General features: G+C 41.1%; 1 protein-coding gene across 1 annotated transcript; it reads left to right on the forward strand.

Moving 5' to 3' along the window:
- The first annotated feature begins 1,240 nt into the window (after window positions 1–1,240).
- KLHL41 (kelch like family member 41) lies at window positions 1,241–12,139 on the forward strand. The gene is made up of 6 exons (XM_053265057.1): window positions 1,241–2,536; window positions 5,174–5,331; window positions 5,424–5,531; window positions 7,125–7,310; window positions 8,689–8,835; window positions 11,922–12,139. Exons 1-6 carry the CDS (start codon window positions 1,439–1,441, stop codon window positions 12,031–12,033), a joined length of 1,809 nt encoding a protein of 602 aa, XP_053121032.1. The 5' UTR covers window positions 1,241–1,438; the 3' UTR covers window positions 12,034–12,139.
- Window positions 12,140–12,683: the final 544 nt, after the last annotated feature.

Here is a 12,683-nt window from a genome sequence, read left to right on the forward strand (position 1 = left end):
AGAAGGCTACATGATCCTGAGGGACCTACTTCCAGGTCTCAAGAAGTGTTTCTGGTCCATGGGAGGATCGGTGAAAATTGTGTCCCTAGGGTATGCAATGCGATTCTGCATTGCTGAACTCTGTGGAGGTATTCAGGATGCCAGTCATTTATTTTGGCCTTTGCGGGAGTCCCAAGCAGAATTCAATATGTATCAAACAGCTTTCACAGTACTATAATTCATCCAAGAACTCAAGCCCAATTTTGTTTTTGTGAAAATCGTTTACCCCCTTTACAAAAAGGAATAGAAATAAAAGTATTGCAACATGATTTTTGCATTCAGTGAGTCAACAGTGTGTTGCATGCAAAATTAAATGTCATTTATTGTTTGAGGGTAGCAGCTGCTATGTTTTCAAGTGTGATAAGACCTTGTGCATGATTTCTATAAATGGAAAAATGTCAAATGACCTCTCCATCCAGCTGTTCTTTTAGCACTTAATCTTTTGAATATACATTAAGCAGAAACCCCTTTACACTTTTCTAAACATAGAATGTCTGTGAAATCTCTTTTATATTGAATTTACAAAGGTAAGTTTCAATGAACTGTATCAAACTACAAATTTTGAGCGCCATCCTGATCCATTAGGAACTCAGAACTGTGTATTGACTTGAATTGTAGCAGGATTGTGCCCATTGGCCATTATGTAGTATGCTCCCTAGATCATATTCTTTATCTCCAACAAGCCTTTTTAAAGTCTTAAATTATAAGAAATGCATGCCTGACCTGCCTACACATGCACTTCTAGTCCATATATAGGCACTCAATGAGTCACTGACACTGTTTTTAAAATGTTGAGAATATTTTCGATGAAATGCTGGTGAACATTAGACAGCAGTACAAGAGGTGAGTATGTAAACAAACCAAAATAACATTCTCATATGTCTAACAGACATTTAATGGGAGCCTATTTTCTTAGACATATGCACTAGCATAATTTCTGTGAAACAATCTTCTTTCAAAGGTTTTCAGTTAATCTGTAATGAATGGCCATCATAGTTCCATATGCTGACTTCCATCTTTTGAGAGCTGGAAAATAACATGAATGTATTAGAGACTTATGTCATAGGAACGTCTCTGGCCTAATTAGGCCACTCGTGCTAACTATATTCTGCAAGTAATCTTGGTGATTCAGTGTGTGTAACCGAGTAAAATTGATTCCCTAGTGACTAAATACAACAGTTGCTTCTTTCAACCCATGACAGCTGCAAGCTCCACTCTTCTTTCCACACCATCTATCCTAAATTCCAGCTTGTGAAAGTCTGTACCTATATTTAGCTGGCAAGATTATATTACAGAGGCTTCGGGCTGGGCAAAGCACGTTGATCTGCCTTTTTCAGGCAAACCTAGGTACTGACAAGAGGGCTTTCTATTCTACCTCCTTGCCCAAGCGTTCCACAAAATGGAACTTACTGAAGAGCTTCGACTTTATCAATCCACTCTTCTTCAGGATGGCCTCAGGGAGCTTTTGGAAGAAAAAAAGTTTATCGATTGTTCCCTAAAAGCTGGGGATCAAAGTCTTCCTTGTCACAGACTGATTCTGTCAGCCTGTAGTCCTTATTTCCGTGAGTACTTCTTGTCTGAGCAAAGTGAGGAGAAAAAGAAGGAGGTCGTTCTAGACAATGTTGACCCTATCGTCCTGGATATGATTATTAAGTACCTTTATTCTGCCAGCATTGACCTCAATGATTCGAATGTACAAGATATTTTTGCCTTGGCAAGCCGTTTTCAGATTCCCTCTGTTTTCACTGTGTGTGTTTCTTACCTTCAGAAGAGACTTGCTGTTGGTAATTGCCTGGCCATCCTTAGATTAGGTCTGCTCCTTGACTGCCCAAGACTTGCACTGTCGGCCCGTGATTTTGTGTCGGACCACTTTGTGCAGATTTGCAAAGAGGAGGACTTCATCCAACTTGCTCCCCATGAACTCATCTCAGTTATTTCTCCGGACAGCTTGAACGTTGAAAAGGAGGAAGTGGTTTTTGAGGCTGTGATGAGATGGGTGCGGTCAGATAAAGAGAATCGAACGAAAGGTCTTGGAGAAGTGTTTGACTGCATCCGCTTTCGCCTGATGGAGGAGAAGTATTTCAAGGATCATGTTGAGAAGGATGATATCATCAAAAGCAACCCAGATGTTATGAAAAAAATCAAGGTTATTAAAGATGCCTTTGCTGGGAAACTGCCCGAGCCTACCAAAAATGCAGGAAAATCAGCCAAAGGAGAGGTTAATGGTGATGTAGGAGATGAAGATTTGCTCCCTGGTTACCTAAATGATATTCCAAGGCATGGAATGTTTGTCAAAGACCTCATTCTTCTCATCAATGATACTGCTTCCGTGGCTTATGATCCCACAGAGAATGAATGTTACCTGGCAGCTCTGTCAGAACAGATTCCCAGAAATCATTCCAGCATAGTCACTAAACAAAAACAGGTCTTTGTAGTAGGAGGCTTGTATGTGGATGAAGAGAACAAGGAGCAACCTTTCCAGTCATACTTTTTCCAGGTATAAGCGTCTTGTTTGTTAGGTTACCTCAGTGGGGAAGATAATATAAGATCATTTTTTAGCTCCATGTGCTAACAAACATAGCTTTATGTTGTATCTTTGGTAAGCAGCTTTTTTTGGTGCGCCACTTGTCAATCTCTAGAGGTTGTACATTCTCTAGTCTCTTTCTAGTTCAGGACCACGCTAAGTGTTTTGATAACAAAATTGCACAAGACCACAAAATTGCACCAATGGAGTTGCATGGTGGAGAGCCACAGGAAATCATGGCTCTCTATAACGAAACTCAGTTTGCACCATTTTGTGTTCTTGTGCAAGAGTGCTCTTGGGCAACTGCATAAACACTACATTCCAGGGCAGACAGAGTGTTGCACGGGATGTCAACCACTTACTAGAGAGTGAACTTGATTGAATACAGTGAGACTTACTTCCATGTAAACATGCATAGTATTAAACCGTTAACCTTTTAGTCCATAATTTTTACATTTCTTCTATTTCATCCTTCCTTCTAGATTACCTTCAGTGCAATAACTCTTTGTAAGCTCTAATTTCAAAGTGAGATATCCCACCCACCCCAACTTTATATTAAAAAAGAAGAAGTAAAAAGTACCTTTTCATGCTGCAGATGCAATGGGCTGGCCTATGAAATGTACATGTCATGAAAATTAAATTGCATCTATTTGATGATAGAAGCTGTGGCATGATGTATGCTATACCTCATAAAGAGATTTTTAATGTTAGCCTTAGTACCATAGTTATTCTGCATGTCTTCTTTATATTTCCCACTGACTGATATAGTGTGGCACCCTGACACACTCTGCTCTGCTGCACTTCTAATTACAAGGGCTTCCCCATTTATTTTAGTGGAGGAACTAGATTCTGTAGGGACATTCCTTTGCTCACATGGATTCAATTCCTTTCCTCCACTGATGAGTAGTTAGGCTATATGTGGGCCTCTTGGTCAAGATGTGTGTGTTACATTTGCACACCCCATTAATTAGGTGTAGAAATGAACTCATGAGATGTGGAAACATTATACATGTAACATCTTTGGAGGAAGCAATTGTTACAAGGAGAAGAGTGATCTTTATTCAGTTCAGGACAACGTGAGAAAAATGTTCCCCTGTCACAAATTGTAGCTCGCATCTAGGAAGCCAAGGGTGGGTGGTGAGTTAGATTTTTGCTGTGTGACCTGCATAGCTCTTTACCTCTCCCTATTGATATCAGAAGTAGGATGTATTATGCTATAGACCCATATATGCAAACTTATTCATTCTAGATTGGTACAGGCCACAGAATTAAGTTTTTCTCAGAACAGAACATGGTTTAGCTTAATACCAATCTCAGACCTGTAGCACAATATATACACTGCCCTGACTATCATCTATCTGAAGTCAATTCATCCATGGCTCAATATGTGTCCCTATGAGAAGTATGGTTTTGTTTTTATTTTCCGTTTCAGCTGGGAGAATCTTTTTGGCCCACCTTGATAATTATGCTTACAATTGTATGTGCAAGTCGCCTTAGACCTAGTTCTCGGGTTGAAACAAGATGTGATGGGAGATCTGTGAACAGTAACTCCTCAAGTTTGTTGTTAATTAAAGTTGAATTGGGCTTGTGTGAGGGGAGCTAGTTAAGCCTCCCCCCCCGCCATTTTCCTGATTTAAATGTTCCCCAAATTTACTATTTACTCTGCAGAATAAAATATAAAGGTATTGTACAAGGGTAGCTGTATGTTCTTGCACACATGGAAAAATAGCTTTGGGAGGCAAATTAAATTGAGAAATTGGCATGGAGGAAAGGGTTAACCCCCAGCAACATGGTGCTGACATGATAGAATGCTCTTCCCATACAAAAAATGCCCTGAACATAGGAAAATGGGTGTCAGGCAGAAAACTATGTCAAACCCTTTCTTCTTGTAATCTGAGCCTCCAAGGAAGGCTGCTCTGGATCTTTTGGTATCCATTTTTCACAGCAAAAGGTGACATTTTGGAGAACATCGTGTTTTTATCTGAAAGAACAGTGCTTCCTTGTGGGGGGGGCACCTTTTGTGGCAAAATCTCTAACCTCTCTCTTTGGCAAAACACTTGGTAATATATACTGGGTTTTAAGGTAATTGTTTAAAGGAGCAAACATTTTCATCCCTGTTTGTCTCCCTATATTTCATCCATGACATATAGCCATAATAGGAGGCTTTCTTTTGCAGTGGGTAAAATGTTTTGCAGAAAAGAGGTCCCTTTTCACTAAATTTCCACAGGGCTTATTCTTGTGTAACACAATTTGTACTAATTTTGAATTCATGCAAATTCCTCAAATGCAACCTTACCAGGTTAATGTGCTCTTGTACACAAAGTTAGCCAGTGCAAGGAAGGAGCAAAAAAGCATAGCAACAAACAAAAGTCAATTGGTGATGTTTGGCACAGAACAATGATTCTTAAAAGATGTGTTTCAGAAATGTGTTACAAAGGTCTGCAGGGGAGGGTTTTTCATGAAGGTGGCAGTAGTGGGATTATATGAGTTCACTTCCAGGTCATATGTATGGAAGTTTTAAAACGGGTGAGATGTCTAGGAATTGCTCTCAAAGAGCCGTTTGCTCTACATACCTCCTTGCTAACACTTCTTTATTCTGAATTCTGAAAGCTGGATACCATTGCTTCTGAATGGATTGGTCTTCCTCCGCTGCCATCAGCCAGATGCCTTTTTGGACTGGGGGAATCGGAGAACAAAATCTATGTCATTGCAGGCAAGGACCTCCAAACTGAGGAGTCTTTGGATTCAGTCTTATGCTATGATCCCATGTAGGTGGCTTGATGACATTTGTACTTATTAAGACTTTTCATTCATTTTATTTATGCTGAAAATGCCCTCCTGATGTCCTCTTTCATTCCAGAGCAATCAAATGGAGTGAGGTCAAAAAGCTCCCTCTCAAAGTGTACGGTCATGCTACCACTTCACATAATGGAATGATATATTGTCTTGGGGGAAAGACTGATGATAAGTGAGTATCTGAGAACTTCAAAGGTATCCCAAGTTCCAGGAAAAGAAATCACTATCAAAAGTTTGCACTTCTGCCTGGGATGGGGCTGTAGCTTTGCATGTCAAAGGCCCCAAGTTTGCCCTGTTCTCTCCAGGTCATGCTGGGAAAGACTCCTGCCTGAAACCCTGGAGAGCAGCTGCCAGACAGTGGAGAAAATACTGAGCTAGTTGGACCAATGGTCTGACTCCACTATAAGGCAGTTTCTTCTGTTCAATACCCTGGGGTTAACACTAAATTTAGCATTAACCATAGTTAAGGTTTGCGCTAGTGTACTTACCTGTAGTTAAGCTCAGTAGGGGTTGCAACAGAGAAGAAAAGAAAGGAGTGCATGATCCCATGGCCTACTCTTGATCCCCCAACCATGGTTAAGGGATTGGGAACTGTGTCACTGTACTAGAAAACAAGTGGCACCTAAATTGGCCCATAGTTTTAGGATTATTCAGGACTAAATTGACTGTGCAGAATGACATGTATGCAAGACCATGGAACTGTAGGGTGGCTACAGGTTAAGAAACCATGTGTCATAAATCACAACAACATGGCAGGGTGGGAATAAGGCAGTTTGGCAGAACACTTGCAAGCCAATTAAATAAGGCATCATTTAAAAGAAGAATAGATATTTCATTGATGAATGAATGATTATAGCACTTCACAGAAGGAAAGTGATAATTGGGTTCATGGATTTAAAAAAATCATTGTGTATAGAATAGATTACATAATAAATCTCACTTAAAACTAAGTTAAAGTTATGGAAGAATTAATCACTTCTCACTTATCTCAGTTGTGAGCTGTCTCATTTTAAGGTTGTACAACACCTAGCAATATTTAAGCACTATATGTTTCTTAATTTGAAAGTCTTAGGAGGACTCTATTCAGTCTGCACTGGAGTCCCATTTTAAACACATAATTTGGCATCCTGAAAATCCTAGCATTTTAAAAGAACATTATTTGTATAGTAGCCAAAATCTTGGAATGTCTGTGAGCAGAGTCTCTTTGTAGGCTGAGGCTTAAACAAGATGTTACTTGTAAGCATGTTATTGAGCAGGTGTGCCTGTATTTTATTCAGTAAATAGCAGCCTGACTGGGACCATCATGGAAGAGAAGGAGGCTTAACATTCTGCCCTCACCATTATCCCATGACCGCTTTCTCCCATTGCTATCAATATGTTTCCAAAGCAAATAGCAGCCATGGAAGAGGGAATTAGATGGAGACCCTGGCAAGACAAGAGGGTTAGTGCCTTCCTAGCATGTTCCAATCCATAAAGGTCCAGTTTGGTTGTGTTTTATTGAATAAGCCCAGCTTGGAGCCCTCTTCAGGTAGGCACTGTGAGGCAACTACCCATTCTGCCTCCACCCTAAGGCTGGCCCTGTCTGGAAGTGTTATCTTGTTTTTAGTGTATCAAAATTAGATAAGGTTTTCTGTTGGAAATATTTTCCAAGTCCGAAAAGCTGTGGTAATCTAAATTAAAATGTCTAGCAACTGGTTGCTTAATATTTTTCTATTGTGATTGCCGATTTCTGCAAACTATTGATGTTATTTCTTTCACTCTGCAGAAAATGCACTAATAGAGTATTCATATATAATTCCAAGAGGGGAGACTGGCGTGATCTTCCCCCCATGAAAGTGGCTCGCTCTATGTTTGGTATTGCTGTGTATAAAGGCAAAATTGTGGTCGCAGGAGGTGTTACTGAAGATGGCCTCTCGGCTTCTGTTGAAGCATTTGATCTCACCAGTAACAAGTTAGTGTGCTTATACATTCTCTCTTGTGTAAGAGCAGTGGACAATGCAGGGCCAATGTCATGATTAGCATCATTGGGCAGCTGCCAGGAACCTCAGAAAAACTCATTGCTTATCTCTGATGCAATCTCTGTGCCTTTGCATGGTGGTGGTGGTGGAGGAGAAACTACACTGTTCAGACCCATCCAAGTAGGAGAGGCTTATGGAGGGCCATTTGTGGAGCTGCCCTGGATCAATATATACTATACTGCCCATTTTTATTCCCTTTGCTATTTGGTATTTTTCTTAAGTGTTCTGTTACTTTCAATTAAATGGTGATGAAATCAACCAGGCAAAAGCAATTAAATTTCATTGGATAGTAGGGATTGTATTTAGAATCACAATATCAGATTCTGAGTTTTGCAAATATTATCATCCTACATATTATTCTTTCTCCTGTTATAAACCGAATGACACTCTCAAAATCAAGACCATTCTTTGGTGTCCAAGTAGAAATGAAGGATGTATCTTCAGTGGTTCAGATTCAAAGGTGCTCTTGCATGAGCAAAAGACACTGCTCATTTCTCCCTTATAGCTGCTGTTCCCCATGCCACACTTCCTCCTCTTTTGTTCATATGTACAACTTAGGCTTGTAGGCAGTATTAGTTATGCCTTAACTACGAAGAGATACTGAGTTATTAGAGGGAACTCTTTCTTGTGTTCAAAGTTAAATGGGTGTGTGTGTGTGTGTGTGTGTGTGTGTGTGTGTGTTTTTAAAAGTGAATAGATCACTCTTGATCGAATAGCTTAAAATGCAACTGGGACACTTATAAAATGAATTCCTTGGCCAAGCTCCCAAAACTTCAGGGTACACTTAATCAGGAAGGATACCTTGGCCATCTCTGAAAAGAAATACTTTATTCTAATTCACTGACCTAACACAGCATATGGGTGTTTCTTTATTAGGTCTACAACAGTTGGAGCTTAAGATGCTTTCGCCCCAGTATCTGTCATTTTAATAGCAAGTTGAATCCATATGCCAGTAACTGAACCCCATATTTTAAATTTTGTTTTATACCTAAAGTCTTTCTTTCCACAGTTGAACTGTAATCATTCTAGGTACTCAAATATTTTGCATGTTTTCTTAAAACAAAGTTTTCTTTCACATTAATATAGCCCAACAATAATGTCAACAGCAGGGTTTCTAAGTGACACGCACAATTTTATCTGTGAATTTGCATCCCAAAATTTTTTGTAAGGCAATTTCACCAGAGGTACAAATACACTCCACCTTTACTACATTTTTTTCAGCATACCTCAAAGTTGTTTTTTCTTTCTTTCTGGGATTATGTATGAGTAAGTCATAGTTTTAAACAGATTATCATGTTTATTACATTACAGATGGGAGGTTATGCCAGAGTTTCCACAGGAGAGAAGCTCTATCAATTTAGTTGAACTGGCTGGCTCCTTGTATGCTATTGGTGGTTTTGCTATGATTCAACTTGAATCCAAGGAATTTGCACCTAACGAGGTTAATGACATCTGGAAGTAAGTTCTATTTAAATATTACTATTTTTGTTAACTTGGGAGACAAATATTTAATAGTATTCCTAATGTGAGATCATCTGCATTGTCCAGTGACGAACAGCAATTTTTATAAATGATGTAGGCTTCCAAACCTATCACTGCACTCACAACAGATGTTCCTTTTGTGAATGGAAAGAGAGTTACTTTCACAAGGACTCATAGTAACTATACTTCTGTTCATTGAAGCAGCTTCTGTTATCACAGATCTAAGTTTTGGATGCATTCCATTTAATTTTTTTTTTAAAAATCAGTCATGCCAATCCCTCACATGAAATGTGCTCATTCAGTTTATTTGGCTTCAAAATACGATACATTTCAGATTGCTTAATAGTGGCTGACATGATGTACAGTGTCTCAGTGGTGCTACAAATGGCATCAGGGCTGGTTTGGACACTAAAGGCAACTCCAGTGCTGTTGAGGACAAGCAGCACTGCTGCAGTTACTCCACTTCCCTGCAATGCAAGTAACAGCAGGAGTACTGCCTGTGCAACCACTCATCTTCAACAGCATTAGGGCTGCCTTACGCATGCACAGCAGCCCCAGCGTGATTCATAGTGTCACTAAGACACTGCACATCATGTCAGCCCATATTAATAACCTGGCATGAAGTCACTTACTGAACACTCAAATTACTTTCTAGATCTAAGTGAAGGGTAACCTCTTCCCTCACACATAGCCCAGACTCTGTTGGTTTATTCAGCTCTGTTGGTTGAGCTAGCATTGTCTCTATGCTTTTAGTACATTGTGATTTGGGTTGCAGAGAGGCAAGTTTGGTGATAGATATTTGGTGGGGCTGGTGATAGATATTTCTGTCTTTTGCCCAGGGATTTATACTAGACTGTCTTAGTCCATTTTGGCATTGCTTTTGGCATTTTGGACAAAAAAGGCTACAAATGGAATATCCCACAGAGCTGATTTGAGTAGTCAGTCATGGAAGAGAAGATAGAGGATCTTGGGGGTAATGAAAACTTAAAGGGAAAAGACCATGGGCATCCAGGACACAGCAAACAGTTCCAGGGCTAAGATCGGCCATAGTGATATGAAGCACTCAGTCAACAACATGAATAAAACTCAGCACCACAACTGACCTTCTATATTTGGACCCTAATTCATTATTGGTATTTGGTATTTGTAAATGCAGAAGGACTCATGATATGAGCCAGTGGTTTTCAAAACATGTTCCAGGGAACTTCCTCATGGAGATGATCAGTCATAAAGGACTAGCTTCCTGAAAGACAGACATTGTGCCCACCACTGTAGATCTTCCCCTAAAGTCTGTAGGGTCACATTGAGTGGGTGTCTTCTAAAATTGCTCTTCATATAGAGCAACAATGAGACCCAACAAGCCTGGCCATTGCTCCACCTGCACTGACTATGTAACTTGGAACATGCTCCCAAAGCCTCTCCAATGCATTGATGTCGTGTGGCAGACAAGTCAATGTAGGAAGCATTCCTTGATTCTGGAAAGTTTTAAGATCATGGCTATGCATTAACCAGAGAGCTTCTCAGAGTTCCTTTGATTATCCTGTTCAAGCAGTCATACTACCCTAGCAAGAAAAAAAGCAGCAGCAAAGGGATTGAGGGTGTGAATTTGAAGAAAGCTTAGGGTGGAGCTACATCTGATGGAAGTGATGGGCTGCTACCAAAAATGGCATCCTTGAGTTTTCTCCTTGCTCATGATATTGTGCAGTATCTATCTTGTGCAGTATCATGCTTCAACACATTTGGGTTCACAAGCTTATGTTAAAAAAAAAAATTATATCCCACCTTTTCAACAAGCTCAAGGTGGCGGTTTTCAACTAATTTGGGGCTTACATGCAGCATAGCCCATGGAAAGGGGATGCACATGCTCTAGCTCCAACAGAGTTAAAACCGTGACCATTATCAATTGCACCCAGACCCAAGGAGACACGGACACAGATACTTTTTGGTGAAATTGGCCATTTTATTAATATTTCAAATTGCAGTGTACTTGAGGAATTCAGCTGGGATTGACGCTCCACCCCCACAGTGCGGGAACTTTCAGGACGGCCACGCGCGTGGCCGCCTTACCCAAAGGCCTATGGCGCTGGCACCTTGGCTCGAGGCAATTCGACCACTGACAAGCGGGAACACCCTTCTTAGCCGACCTAATGTCAGGTCCCTGCTACAGGCGCTATCCATCCGACGCTGTCGAGCCATACGGAAGGAAGCCACCTAGAGCGGGGTAGGAGTTGAGCTGCATCCCCGATCTGTCAAGCCTCAGGGGATCAGCGCCTCCTAGTTGAAGCCAAACGCTTACCTAAGGTGCTGCACCGATAATTTTCGAGTTTTCTACACGCACTGTACCTGCCACTGCAGGCGTTAGCCTAGCTTAACGCCCCGCACCCCACAAGCCCTTCCGGACCACTGCCAATCCCAGCTCCCCGACATCCCCTCGGGTGAACGGAGTACCCCATCACCCCTGTAGTGTGGCGTGCCCTATCTAAACTTATTCTGCCCTGTCTAAACTTATTCTACATTTGGGCACCCCATATATAGCCCATGCCAGTGAGCGGTCCACAACACATAGCTGGGCTGGCGTCCCCTGCTCTGAGCGGGTGCCAGTGCACAGGCCATAGGCCTGCTCTGGCCCCGCCCCCCAGAGGAACGCCTGACCAATGGGAGCTGGCTCCCTGTGTCACGTGCTCCTCCATAGGGGGCTGGGGCAAACGAGCCACGCCACCTAGAGCGGTGGCGATCGGCTGGCAACTGCAGCAACCCTGTCCCCATTGGGAATTAAGGGAGCAGGGTTGTTGCAGCTCCGATGAAGTTCGGCTCTGCAAGCTCAGTGGAAGCAAGGACACAGTTTGAACCCACATGGAGCCAGCGCACCTGCATCCCCATTCCATGGGTGGCATGCTGTGTTTGCTGTAAGATAGAAGGCTAGAGCAGAAACCCTGAGGTCCTTGAAACACACAGCTTATTAGTATGTACTCTTTGAGGAAGGCTTTAAAAATAACTGAGGGGAGGACTGGCTTGCTCAGAGATCTAACGTGCCTGGTATATATTAACTTTTGTCCCTGCAGATATGACGATGAGAAGAAAGAGTGGTGTGGCATGTTGAAAGAAATTCGCTATGCCTCTGGAGCCTCGTGTCTCTCTGTTGGCCTGAATCTGTTTAAGTTGTCAAAGCTGTAAAGTGAAAGGCATATTTAGACAGTCGAAAAGGAATGATTTTTTAATGGCCTAGTTCTGAGGTGTAAGCCTACCCTGTACAAAACTGATAAAATTATACATTACATTGTTGATGTATCTGCCTTCAATATTTGCTAAGTTCTGTGGGTGTTTAAAATTCCCCCCGTTTTTACTAACAGTTTGAATTTGAAGTAAATTCTGCTGTAACATTGAATAAAATGGAATTTGACTAAGAAACAAACCATGCTTGGCAATACAAACTACAGTCCTTCCAGGTTTTTGCCTGTGGAATATTTACTGTGCTTTTATACACAGAACACACTGACTGCTTCAGTCTTCCAGGATGTTTTGCTGGCACAAAATTTACACTCGCTCATCTTGTACAGTTATGTTGAAGCGACTGTCAATACTCACAGGAAATGTACATGTAAACTTTGTATGGCAAGCATTTTCTTCAGCAATAACTACAATTAAATGACATATGTAACCAGTGCTACCCAATTGATTAATGTGCTAAACTGTGTTCTTTAAATATGACATTTAGACTTCCAGTTTTAATTATATTGCTTTAGCAATACGCATTCTTCAGAATGTTAATGGCAAACTAGGAATGAATAGTAAAGGCATGGAATGGTTAGACAGCAGTTTCACAT

This window comes from Hemicordylus capensis, chromosome 1, assembly GCF_027244095.1.
Source record: "Hemicordylus capensis ecotype Gifberg chromosome 1, rHemCap1.1.pri, whole genome shotgun sequence".
Classification (NCBI taxonomy): Eukaryota; Metazoa; Chordata; class Lepidosauria; order Squamata; family Cordylidae; genus Hemicordylus; species Hemicordylus capensis.